At 44.0% G+C, this 14,075-nt stretch overlaps 1 protein-coding gene across 4 annotated transcripts in view; it reads right to left on the reverse strand.

Moving 5' to 3' along the window:
- Positions 1 to 14,075, reverse strand: part of AFF2 (ALF transcription elongation factor 2) — a gene marked incomplete at both ends in the record, with an annotated part of 731,149 nt that overhangs the window by 125,223 nt on the left and 591,851 nt on the right. For all 4 annotated transcript variants that reach the window (XM_079765477.1, XM_079765476.1, XM_079765475.1 and 1 more), the window contains one exon: positions 6,283 to 6,320. In XM_079765477.1, coding sequence (XP_079621603.1) covers positions 6,283 to 6,320 — 38 coding nt within the window. The remainder of the gene's footprint in view (positions 1 to 6,282; positions 6,321 to 14,075) is intronic.

The raw sequence follows: 14,075 nt of genomic DNA on the forward strand, positions 1-14,075 counted from the left end.
TACATCAAACTTTAACATCAAATATGTCCTAAAATAAGAATAACTATGAAACAGGATTTCAAGCTTTAGTTTTTTTAAGAGGTAGAAGAACCTTATAAATTATCTAGCTAGGGTGTATAGAAAGGAAAGAATGTGTTCAATTTCATACTACAAACTAGTGTTAAATTCAGGACTAGAACCTAGGTCTATGAACTCTGTTTATGCTTAAAAATTGGGGGGGTGAATTCATGATTCACAGTAACAAATTAGAGCTCTTCAATAGTATTTGACTCTACTAAGCTAATCTCTTTCAACTGGATAAGCTCTGAGAATCCTAAATCTCCACTACTTCTAAGCCTTGATTTCCAATCTGACCTTTCACTGCCTACCACCTCGGCACCAGTGTCTCAATCCAGAAGTCTTTAAAGTCCTGGTGCAAATGTCTCCTGCTCTTCCACACCTTCTCCAATAGTGATAACTAGAAGCACTTTCTGTCCTTAGAGTTTCCCTCATACTTATCAGTATCCCACTTAATAAACATATCTCTATTTTGTTTTTAGTTCTTTGCAAACCGATGATCTCTCTCCTACTAGACTCTAAACTCCCCGAGGGTAAGACCCCTGTCAGATTTATTTTAATTTCCTCATCATCTATCACAGTTCTGGGAATGCTATAGATTCTCAATAAATATTCATTCAGTGAATAAATGAATAATTCACAAAATCATGGTCAGGAAAATATTTGTGGCTATTTGCCATTTTCAATAATGAAACCACAATATCTATAAAATAGATCTGTTCTTTTTAAAAATTTTCTTTATTGATTAAGGTGTTACATATATGTCCTTATTACCCCATTACACCCCATCCCCCTCACTCATGCCCTCAACCCCCTGTTGTCTGTGTCCATTGGTTAGGCTTATATGCATGCATACAAGTCCTTTGGTTGATCTCTCCTCCTTATCCCCACCCTCCCCTACCTTCCCTCTGAAGTTTGATAGATCTGTTCTTAAGTAAAGTTGTAATTTCCTAAGCAGAGTGGATTCTTAATTTATGCTTGACAACTGCTCTCTCTCTCTCTCTTCCCTCTCTCTTTTGGTAACAGTTGTCAACCTCAGTTAGATTCAACTCAACTTATTAGTGCATGGCTTTTAGCCAAAAGCAATTCACATTTGCAAAAGTGTACTATCATATATCCTATCTCAGGGGTCCTCAAACTTTTTAAACAGGAGGCCAGTTCACTGTCCCTCAGACCGTTGGAGGGTCGAACTATATTTTAAAAAAACTATGAACAAATTCCTATGCACACTGCACATATCTTATTTTGAAGTAAAAAAACAAAATGGCAAAAACACCCACATGTTGCCCGCGGGTCATAGTTTGAGGATGCCTGTCTTATCTAATAAAGAGGGAATATGCTAATTGACCCTCATGCCATCGCAAAGATGGCGGTGCCCACAGCCAATAAGGAGGGAATATGCTAATTGACTGCCATGCCCTGAAAGATGGCAGCGCCCACAGCCACAAGATGGCAGCACCCAGTCCTCTCAGCCCTGCCAGGGCGGCAGGTGCACAGCAAGGCCGGGCCCACCCCTAGGCCTCTAGAGTCCCACAGTCCCCTCAGCCCCCCAGCCACCCAGGGCCGGCCTGAGGTGCAGGCAAGCCTTGAATGGCAGCTGCCCAGCTGCCTGGGGCCGCCCGAGGATCAGGTAACTAGGGCTGGCCAAGGCTTGCGCTGCCGGCAGTGGCAGCAGCAGAGGTGTGATGGGGGTGTTGCCTTCCCTTGATCTTCAGGTTGCCTCCTGCCCCTGAGGGCTCCCAGACTGCAAGTGGGGGCAGACCAGGCTGAGGGACCCCCCCCCCCCAACTCCAGTGCATGAATTTTCATGCACTGGGCCTCTAGTATCTTAATAACAGAAATGTGTTTTTTTTTAATGCATGTGATGAGTCACATATGGTAGAAGAAATCTGTAGATCTCTCAGACCTGTTGTCACAATGAATATTTGGAGATTATTGCTGCAGAACCTGAATATCCAAGTGAAAGTCTCTGTGACACATTAAAGAGCCACAGTTTGAACATACTAACCAAGCTTAGATATAGGCATGATTCTAATAGACTGAAAAATACCCCAGCATCTCTTGCCCTGATAACTGATCTTAAGAACATTCAATTTTGATTCTTACTCTCAAAGGTAATATTTAATGTTTCAAGGTAAAGTCATTAGTGTATTCGGGTATATTATGTGATTACATTAAATAAGCATAAATTTAATTTCTTTTATATGGAGTGTAATTAATGTGTACTACAATCTCCCTATGGTGATGAAAGAAACTTGCAACCATGAAGGTATTAAAAATAAACTGAACAAATAGTTGAGAAATAGGAAGGGAAATTTCAACCTTTAGACAGGAAAATATACATACTAAATGGATATTGTGAATCATTTACCATCATTCTAATGAAAGTGTACTTAGTTAGATCTTGGGAAACAACAGAATTTTAGAAAATGCATATACCTTTTGCAATATATCCATCTACACACAACTTGGCAAACTAGCAGTATGCTGTAGCTATGTGTTCACTGGTTTATGAGGCACCAATGCCCTGTTAATGGATCTTATATCCATAACAATTTTCAAAGATAGTGATTTAAGAGTGATCTCTCTTCACTGAATGAGAATTAGATGGTACATCAGCCTCACAAATTCCAAAACAAATGATAAGGGCTCAGTAAATACCTACTCAATGTGTTAAAGTGCAGAAAGAGAAAGGGATGATAGTTTAAGCTTTACAGTCATGGAAGAGTTTAAATCTGTGCCATTTTCTACCTGACCAACTAGAGCAGGGGTCAGCAAAATTATCCAGTAAAGGGACACATAGTAAATATTTTTGGCTTTGTATAATCTCTGTTGCAACTACTCAACTCTGCTACTGTAGCACAAAAGGAGCCATGGGCAGTATGTAAACAAATTAATGTAGCTGTGTGACAATAAAACTTTTTTTGTAGACACTGAAAGTTGAACTTTACATAATTTTCACATGTCACAAAATATTCTTCTTCTTTTTATTTTTTTTCTCAACCATCTCCCAAATACTGCACATGAGGATGATATCCAATTGCACAAAAGATAATCTTCACCAATGTGTGCTCATACTTTAACTATAAATGATGCCTCTACTTTTCCAGCAAGACTGTATGCTTAAACAATCAAATGTTAATTATTTTATCTTTACTGTTGAAGGTATTATAGATGTCCCTTTTTGACCCCGTTCCCTTCCCCTCCCCAGGCCTTCCCACACAATTGTCAATTCTTGCATAAAAAATCAAGCCAGTAAATAATCAGAGGCAGAAGAGCTAGAATAAACCAGAACAATACGTGACTATTTTACATGTGGCATGATTCAAGAATAAGAGACTGAACAACTTGGTCAGTTATAACACACTTCTGATCTGGTACTCCACTAGTGTAGAGCCATCAGTCTCATTAAACATCCAGACCAGGCTCCTGCAAGGACTGTTTTCTGGGATGTGTCCAATTTGTTTACTTGTTCATTCATTCAGAGTACATGTATTGAACCCTTACTCTATTTGGGGTCCCTGTGCACTGTGTATAACTGAAATTCTCTGGCAGACAGCAGAAATTGAAAGAGAACCACTATACATAAAACACTTTAAAACTCCACTTCTGCTCTGCTGTCAGGCTGTGTAATTGAGCCAGGCTCTGGAATTTCTGTCCCTGAGTTGAGGATACTTCTCTACTTAAAGTGCTCCAATGGTTGTGTATAGGCAAGTGAGTTAGATATTGTGAGTCCCAGTGTAACAGGACACCCCAACTCATACTGAGAACAGTATCTTATCAAATTAGAAGACAATTCTAAGCCTCTACCAGATGACTGTGATGTAATCTTATTACTAAACAGATTTTCAAATATATTTAAAAGTATAAATCTCCATATTCTATTAGTAATTATTTGGCTCTTTCAGTTTTCCTTTTTTTTCTTTAGAATATTCCTTAAAGTGATAGCCATTAGTTAGAGTCGCACTGTAAATTAATAAGAGCTCTTCCTATATAATAAAAGAGTAATATGCAAATTGACCATCACTCCAACACACAAGATGGCTGCCCCCATGTGGTTAAAGATGGCCACCCCCATGTGGACACAAGATGGCTGCCATAAGATGGCCAGCCGGGGAGGGCAGTTGTGGGCGATCAGGCCAAAAGGGGAGGGCAGTTGGGAGGGACCAGGCCTGCAAGGGAGGGCAGTTGTGGGCGATCAGGCCTGCAGGGGAGGGCAGTTGCGGGGGACCAGGCCAGCAGGGGAGGACAGTTGGGGGGGACCAGGCCAGCAGGGGAGAGCAGTTAGGGGCTACCAGGTTGGCTGGGGAGGGCAGTTGGGGCAACCAGGCCAGCAGAAGAGGGCAGTTAGGGGCCGATCAGGCTGGAAGGGGAGTTGCTAGGGGGTCATCAGTCTAGCAGGCAGAAGCAGTTAGGGGCAATCAGGTAGGCAGGCAGGCGAGGAGTTGGGAGCCAGCAGTCCTGGATTGTAAGAGGGATGTCCGACTGCCCGTTTAGGCCCAATCCCACTGCACAGTCAGACATCCCTCGAGGGGTCCCAGATTGGAAAAGGTGCAGGTTGGTCTGATGCACATACTCCACCCCCCCCATGCACAAATTTCATGCACGGGGCCTCTAGTAAAAATATAATTAGCTGTAGGATTAAATCCTCACAAGGAGCAGGGAGAAAACTAGTCATACTTTCCAGCCACTAGAGTATGATCTAATGCAGCTCCACATACTACCAATGGGCAGTCTTGTGTATGCCAAGATGGAGGTTGGGACTTACTTCCTATTGAGAGGGCTTAAATTTGGAGGTGTTTGTCCCATTGAGGGCCTATATTTACATGCCTCCAGCACTTGTCCCATCCTTTGTGACCTGGGGGACACATCTTCATGTGGGTAGACCAAAGGGGGGCATGTGCAGTCAGACTAAGGGAAAGATCACCGATGGCTCATTCAGGGACTACAGTCCTTGCCTTGGCCTCATTAGCACCATACTTTAATTGATGAGGCTCACCTGTTATGGGCTCACAGCACAAAGCCTTCTGGGCATAGATAGAAAAGAAATCAGGCTGCAGAGAAAATTAACCCCCAACTGAACACCCAGAGAAAAATGCAGCATCTAAAAGTACTTCCATAGGATGAGTACAGCATAATACATTTCTAGATTACAAATGTCCCAGAGGCTACAGAATCCCAACAAGGAATATTCTGTGGCTTAAGAAAAATTCAACTTGAAAATAAAGTACATCAAACCTTTTGGAAAAAGAATTAGAATTTACATTTAATGGTATGCTAAACACCACCGTAGTGACTTGAAAAAGTAAATTATTTTCCAAAATACAAGCAGCCTTCTTGTCATTGTCATTAGCTGATTCATTCTCCCAGAAACTATTAAAAATAAATGCACTCCTCTTTTCTATATCGGGTACCCACTATAATGGAAGATAGCTGAGATAAATTAACACATAGTTCCTAAAGATGTGATATTACCAGACCTATAGTAACCCAGCAGATATAGCAGATCTTCTCTAGGCCACATGACTAGGAGGACTGGTATGAAACATAACACTGCAATCAGATGTCACAAACCCAAATGATAAGACATACACCCTTCTTAATTTGAAAGTCTCCCTTCTGGAAGAGACAGGATGTCTATATTTAAAAGACTGCTGTGCACCTTGTTTATAATCTAAGAGTATACCATAAAATTCCTTAGAAATAACTATCTGTTAGCTAGAAAAACTTATAGTTAAATATAGTACATAAGTTTTTCATTAACAGAGTCATGAGGCCTTGATGCCAAGGTGCCGAACCACCCCCTCATGGCTGTAAAACACTTGGCATATTTTCAGCTATTTACATCTCTGTCATTGGTCCAAGATTTGCAATTAAAATTTAAGCTTTGTAGCATGTGCAAAACCCAAAGACTCAAAGTACTATGCATTGAATATGATTATAATAGTATTTGGCAGCTACTCATGGATGGCACATATTAATTTATGTAAACTGGGCACAATTTAGGGCACTTTGGGATAACGACCACAGGGGGAAAAAAAAAACAAACAAAACGCTGGTCCTGACTTATTGGAGGTATTTTTGTTTGTGTGTGTGTTTTCTGTTGTTTTTAAATTGTCATGAATGGAGATTAACTCAAAATCCAACGTCTCTTTTATGACTATTTTTTCACATGCATGGAGTCCATTCAAATTAAAATTTCCAACTAATAAAAAAATAACTTACTTCACAGGATTATTCTTAGGTTTTGCCTTTTCAACAGCCTGTAAACAGAAGGAAAAATGAAATTAGACAACATTAGCAAGCATAACCTTTGAAACTAGTTACCAAAACAATAAACAATATAAAATGTTCTTCAGAAAGATAAGGAGCTAACTGAAGCAGGCTGCTGGAGATAAGCAGACTGTAAACACAGAAAGCAATTTTACTCTCCCAGGGAACATGTTTACATGCCTAAGTACATATTTCAGACACAGGCGGGCATTGTCAGGGCTGCCTGGAAAGTTCAGCCGTGTCCATAGGAGTAGCATTTAGATTCACAAGAGGATTCTCCTCTTCCAGCCTTTTCATTCTAATATTCCTCTTTGTTGTCCTCCTTTGGTTTTTATGACAGGAGGGGTGGTAGATGTAGAGGGTATGGTCACTGGCATATCTTGGATTTTAAAGTCTGTGGTAGGGAGCCACTTACCCTGCATTACTACTGACACCTGGCTGCACCTGCATGGTGACAAAAAGGCTAAATTATCCATTTCTAAAATAATTTTTATTAGCAGACATTAAAAAAGGGCAAGGGATGACCGAATGCTCAGATCATTGTACTCCTGTGGAATTTTTAAGAAAACACACCAAATCATTGAAATGAGAAAATCTCTGGGCCTCTCGGCCTGCATTGCCTCAGACTTGGAGCCTAGTTCCAGTTTATTGCTGAACTCATTGATCTGTGTATAGTCCATTTATCATTCATGAAAAGAGTTAGTGATCTTCACAGTATTAGAAGAAACAACTCAGATCATCTGTCAACAGCCTTCTGATTTCTGTTTCCCTCTCCACAGGGATTACATCTCCTTCAATTATTCTGGAATTAAAATGTTGCTAAGCAACACAGCTGGGGTGATGATGGTAGAATGGCTATAGTCTATCAAACTGTTTAAGCACCTGGAGGTTTTAGTGATTTTTTTTCATACTTTTGTAGCATAATTAGTTAATCAGAACCAAACTTGTACTTGCCTAGACTTTTTGAGGCTATAGAATAATATTTAATACTAGAGGCCCAGTGCATGAGATTCATGCACGGGGATGTGTGTCCCTCAGCCCAGCCTGCACCCTCTCCAATCTAGGACCCCTCGAGGGATGTCCGACTGCCTGTTTAGGCCCGATCCAGGACTGCTGGCTCCCAACTGCTCACCTGCCTGCCTTCCTGATTGCCCCTAACCGCTTCTGCCTGCCAGCCTGATCACCCCCTAACCACTCCCCTGCCAGCCTGATTGATGTCTAACTGCTCCCCTGCCAGCCTGATTGCCCCTAACTGCCCTCCCCTTGCAGGCCTGGTCCCTTCCAACTGCCCTCCCCTGCTGGCCTGATCACCTACAACTGCCCTCCCTTGCAGACCTGGTCCCTCCCAACAGCCCTCCCCTGCTGGCCATCTTGTGGTGGCCATCTTGTGTCCACATGGGGGCAGCCATCTTTGACCACATGGGGGTAGCCATGTTGTGTTGGAGTGATGGTCAATTTGCATATTACTCTTTTATTAGATAGGACTAGGGGCCGGTTTATGAAATTCGTGCACTGGGGGTGAGGGGTCCCTCAGCCCAACCTGCCCCCTCTCACATACTGGGATCCCTCAGGGGATGTCCTACTAACGGCTTAGGCCTGCTCCCCACAGGGAGCGTACCTGAGTCTCAGCCTGGCCTCCCTTTGTGGGAGGCAACCGGGCTGATCAGGGGAAGGCACCAGCCCCATCACCCCGCTGCTGCAGCCACTGCCAGTCACCACAGCCACCAAGGTGTTTTCATCAACATGGACTCCAGTCCCTTCACCAAGAAAAAATGACAACTTTCTTTAAGCATTTTCAAGATGTGTCTTTCATACGATATGCATTTCTTTCTGTATTTTTTTTTAATTTTTTTTAAAAAAATATTTTATTGATTTTTCACAGAGAGGAAGGGAGAGGGATAGAGAGTTAGAAACATCGATGAGAGAGAAACATCGATCAGCTGCCTCCTGCACACCCCCTACTGGGGATGTGCCCACAACCAAGGTACATGCCCTTGACCGGAATCGAACCTGGGACCTTTCAGTCCACAGGCCGACACTCTATCCACTGAGCCAAACCAGTTTCGGCTATTTTTTTTTTTTATCCTCACCTGAGGGTATGTTTCCATTGACTTTTAGAGAATGTGGACGAGAAAGAGAAAGACAGAGAGAAACATCAAAGTGAGAGGAACACTTTGGTTGCCTCCTGCATGAGCCCTGATCTGGGCCCCGGCCAGGGAGGAGCCTGCAACCTAGGTACATGCCCTTGATCAGAATCTAACCCAGACCCTGCTGTCGGCAGGCTGAGGCATTAACCACTGAGTCAAACCGGCTAGGGCAGGATATGACATTTCTTAGCCCTCCAGCAGTGGATCTTTGTTTTTTTCTCCAGAAGTATGGTGGAAAAACCCTAGATCACCTTTTTGGATTCTTATTACCCAAGTTACTAAGAATATTACCAGTGGCATACAGGAAGCTTAGCCAATATTCAGTCAGAAAAGGTGTTTCCTCTATAGTTCACACCAATCGCGGGCTGGGCCCTGCCGAGGCCTAAAGCCTCTGGCCAAAGCTTTAGGCCTGGGCAGGGGCCCTCCAGCTCCCTCTGATCGCTGGCTCTGCCCCTGCCCAGGCCTGCCCAGGCTGAAAGCCTCTGAAAGAGGCTTTCGGCCTTGGGTAGGGGACCCCCAGCTCCCTGTGATTGATCGCAGGCTCCACTCCTGCCCAGGCCTGAGGGTTTGCTCCTGCCCAGACTGAAAGGTTCCGGGGGTCCGCTCCTGCCCAAGGCTGAAAGCCTCCCTTTTGGCCTTGGGCAGGAGCGGACCCCCAACTCCCTGGGATCGCAGGCTCCAACTCTGCCCCCTCGTTCTGATTGCAGGCTTAGCTCTGCCCAGGAGCCCCCTGGCTCAGGCCCTTCCCAGGCTTCTCTGGGCCCACGTGGCCTTACCTCACAGTGACCTGGGCGCCAGGATATTCCTGGGACACAGGCGCTGGGCGCCTATGTATGCAAATTAACCACCATCTTCTTTGGGTTAATTTGCATACTCACTCTGATTGGCTATGGGCATAGCAAAGGTACGGTCAATTTACATGTTTGTCTATTATTAGGTAAGTAGAGGCCTGGTGCATGGGTGCGTGCCAGCTGGTTTGCCCTGAAGGGTGTCCCAGATGAGTGTGGGGGTTCCCTTGGGGCGTGGGGTGGCCTGGGCAAGGGGCCTGTATTGGTTTGCAGGCTGGCCATGCCCCCCGGCTACCCAATTAGAGGCCCTCGTATCTGGGATTTATTTTTCTTCTATAATTGAAAATTTGTAGCCTTGAGCGGGGCCAAGCCTCCTGCTTGCTCCATGGCCGAAGCCATTTTTGTTGGGATTTATTTATCTTCTATAATTGAAAATTTGTAGCCTTGAGTGGAGACCAAGGCAGGCCAGGGCTGCAGGAGCTTGGCTTCCTCCATCGCCGGGGGCAACTCAGCCTCCTGCTCTCTCCAGCTCTGTGGCTGCTGCCATTTTTGTTGGGATTTATTTATCTTCTATGATTGAAACTTTGTAGCCTTAAGTGGAGGCCTTGGCCAGCCAGGGTGTGCGGAAAGCTTGCCTTCTTCCATTATCGGGGAAACCCAAGCCTCCTGCTCACTCTGTGGCCGCAGCCATCTTGGTTGAGTTAATTTGCATACTCACTCCTGATTGGCTGCTGGGCGTGGCTTGTGGGTGTAGCGGAAATATGCTAATTTTCATATTACTCTTTTATAAGATAGGATGGGGAGTACTAAAGCAGCACTTAGACAACCTCAGAGTTCTTCAGATCTTTAAAAATGTATCCAGTTGGAGACATTCTTATTTGATAATCTTGGACATGAGCGAGGGCTAAGAGAATAAGAGCATACTGCTGTAAATTATAAAGCAGAGGGAACAGCTTGTAACAGAGACAATTTATAATATAACATTGGACTTGTTTTGGATGACCAGTGCACAAGCATGCTGAACCCTTCTATGCATAACAACAACTCAATGCACCTTGAAACAATTTTTTTTTAATGAAACACTTCCCAAGTTTAGACATTAGTACTGGAGATCCAAGTCCTCCTCTATTAAGTCTCAGGTTCTATTGCTAGGTAAATACCCATTAATATTTGGACACTTTATTTGGCTTGATAGGCAAAACTTATTTTCTCAACATCTGTGCCTAAGGTTGAAATTTGACAAGTGGTAGAAAGTGAAAAAACTAGAGTGAGATAACAGGTAAAAATGAGGAATATGTGCCTGGCTGACCCAAGTTATGTCTCACATGTACTTAGGATATTAATGCATGTCCTGGTAAAGAATACTGAAACAAAGAGGCTGATGCTGTTGAGGCCCAGTGCATGGGATTTGTGCACTGGTGGTGGGCGTGGCCTGTGGGGATCGGCCACTGTGGGAGTGCTGCTCATCCTGGTCAGCCAAGTGGTGCTCCCACTCTGGGAGCACACTTACCACCAGGGGGCAGCTCCTGCGTTGAGTGTCTGCCCCCTGGTGGTCAGTGCGCATCATAGTGACTGGTCGACCTGTAGTTCTGGTCATTCTGCCATTTGGTCACTGGGCTTTCATTATATAGGATTGTTGTTCATGCCAAATTCACAAATTAAACTTTATCACAGGTATATATGTATAGGGACAAAACATAGTATACATAGCATTTGGTACTATCAATGGTTTCAGGCATCCACTGGGGGTTTTAGAATGTAACTCCTCAGATAAGAGGGACTACTATACATTCATCTTTGTCCATATTCATGTAGTAGAAAATACAGTAGTCTTTCACATGTGTTTCTCCTCACTCTCACACCACTACCACACTCAGAACACTTCTGATATCAGATGTATGAGGATTTTTTCCCTTACCAAGCAATTTTCTGTGACACCAGCTGGATTTCCTACAATTTCACTCAATTCTGACACTATATACCTGGAGATAGCATCAGATCCTATAGGTTAAGGGCTCAGTCCCACAAGACTGACCCCGCACTTCAGTTGCCAGTTGCAGTCCAAGTTGTCACCTGTACTTCAGACTTGTGGACTATAAATAAGAGGTTCCCATAGTCCCCTTCTCAGGTTCAAATAATTGTCTAGAGTGGTTCACAGAATTCAGGCAAACAGTTATTTGTGTTTACCAGTTTATTAAAGGATATGGTAAAGGATACAGATGAATAGCCAGATGAAGAGGTATAGAGTGTGAAGTCTGGGGGAGGGTCCCAAGTATAAGGACTTCTCTACCATCCCAGTTGTGGATGTGTTTGCCAACTTAAAAGCTCTCCAAACCCCATATTGTCAGAAATTTTATAGAGGCTTACTAACATAGGCATGATCAATTATTAATTCAATTTCCAGCTCCCCTCTCCCCTCTCTAGAGAAGTGGGGAGGGGGAGAAATAAGGCTGAATGTTCCAAGCTTCTAATCATGGCTTGGTCTTTCTGGTGATGAGCTCCCATCCAGAAGCCTAACCAGAGTTGACTCATTAGGAAAACAAACAAATAAACAAACATTCCTATCACCCAGGAAGTTCCATGGGATTCAATATCTTGCATTACCAACTTGGGTGCAGACCAAATATTAAAACAAAAGGTGGTCTTAATGTTCTTATCACTTAGGAAATTACAAGGGTTTTCAGAGCTCTTTGCCAAGAAGAGGGGCAGAGACTAAACTATGCTTTGTTTTATCTTACAATACCAAATACCAACTGACACTGTGCCTCAGGGTCCTTACTGACAAAATTAGGAAGCTGGAGTAAAGACTCTTCATGGTCATTTTAAGGTCTGGTATCCTATATTTTAAAACACACACAAGTATTTAAGTATACAGTCATGTTTGTAGCAGTTAACAGCAGTTAAGTCAATGACTGCATCCTACCTAATAATAGACAAATATGCAAATTGACCGTACCTTCGCTCAGGCATCAGGCCTTTCAGAAGTCTTCGCCACGCCAGAGGCTTCTGAAAGGCCTGGTGCACCAGCGGATAGGCACCCAGCTCCCCCGTGATCAAAAGCAAAAGCGTGTAGGGGACCCTACACGTGCATGATTTAATCATGCACTGGGCCTCTAGTAAGATTATAATTGAGCTGAAAAGTTCTTATCCTCTAGTGACCTCATAGCCATTGTAACATTGTAGCACAACATATTACTCACATGTTTGTGGTGATGCTGGAGTAAACAAACCTACTGTGCTGCCAGTCGTTTAAAAGTATAGTAATACAATCATGCACTGTACATAATACATGATAATAATAATAGACAATTATGTTACTGGTTTATGTATTTACTATACTATAGTTTTTATAATTATTTTTGAGTGTACTCTTTTTACTTATAAAGAAAAACTTTACTGTAAAACAGTATACTGTATTCTGCTCACAGCAGCCTTATACATGCAGCATCTCTTGACTGCACCATTTCCCCTTGTGCTTGATTTAATCTTGTGTTGTTTTGGTCATCATGGTCCTTAAACATTAACACAATGAGGAAATCACCTAATAATGCATTTCCCCGTTATTAAGCAAAACATGACTATATATACATATGTGTGTGTATACTATATATGCATATATATATACATATATACACACATATATACATATCTTCTCTAATAAAATGGTAATATGCAAATTAACCATCACTCCGCTACATAAGCCACGCCCACCAGCCAAGCCACGCCCACCAGCCAATCAGGGCGAGTATGCAAATTAACCCCAATCCAAGATGGCTACAGCCACAGAGAGCAAGGTTTCCCAGGTAACAGAGCAAGCCAAGCTTTCCATAGCTGTTGCAGGCCTAAGCCTCCACTCAAGCTACAAAGTTTCAATTATAGAAGGTAAACAAATTCAAACAAATGGCAACAGAATGGAGCTTGAGAGAGCAGGCCAGGGTTGCCGGCGGCAACAGGGGAAGCAAAGCTTTAAAGCACACCCTGGCCGGGCTCACCCACTTAAGGCAACAAAGTTTTAACTGTAGAAGGTGAATTAACTGCCACAGAGATGGCTGCCGCCCCGGAGGGAACAGCAGGCTTGGCTCCGCTCCAGGCTACAAAGTTTCAATTGGGAGTGCTGCTCATCCTGGTCAGCCAAGTGGTGCCAAGTAGAAGGAAAATAAATCCCAGATACCAGTGCCTCCGCTTAGGTTGCCAGGGGGCGTGGCCCGCCTGCAAACCACCACAGGCCCCTTGCTCAGGCCTCCCCACGCCCCAAGGGAACCCCACCCTGATCTGGGACACCCTTCAGGGCAAACCAGCTGGCCCCCACCAGTGCACCAGGCCTCTATCTTATCTAATAAAAGAGTAATATACAGATTGATCATCACTGCAACACACAATATAGCTGCCCCCATGTGGTCAAAGCTCCTGCCTCCATGTGGACACAAGATGGCCACTACAAGATGGCCAGCAGGGGAGGGCAGTTGGGAGGCACCCGGCCTGCAAGGGAGGGCAATTGGTGGTGATCAACCCTGCAGGAGAGGGCAGTTAGGGGTGACCAGGCTGGCAGAGGAAGGAAGTTGGGGGCAAACAGGCTGGCAGGGGAGCAGTTAAGCATCAACCAGGCTGGCAGCGGATTGGTTAGCGGGTGATCAGGCTGGCAGGCAGAAGCGGTTAGGGGCAATCAGGAAGGCAGGCAGGCAAGCAGTTGGGAGCCAGCAGTCCTGGATTGTGAGAGGGATGTCCCAGATTGGAGAGGGTACAGGCTGGGTTGAGGGACAACCCCCCGCCGTGCACGAATTTCGTGCACCGTGCTTCTAGTATATATATA

The sequence above is a fragment of the Cnephaeus nilssonii genome (genome assembly GCF_951640355.1).
Source record: "Cnephaeus nilssonii genome assembly, chromosome: X".
Taxonomy (NCBI): domain Eukaryota; kingdom Metazoa; phylum Chordata; class Mammalia; order Chiroptera; family Vespertilionidae; genus Cnephaeus; species Cnephaeus nilssonii.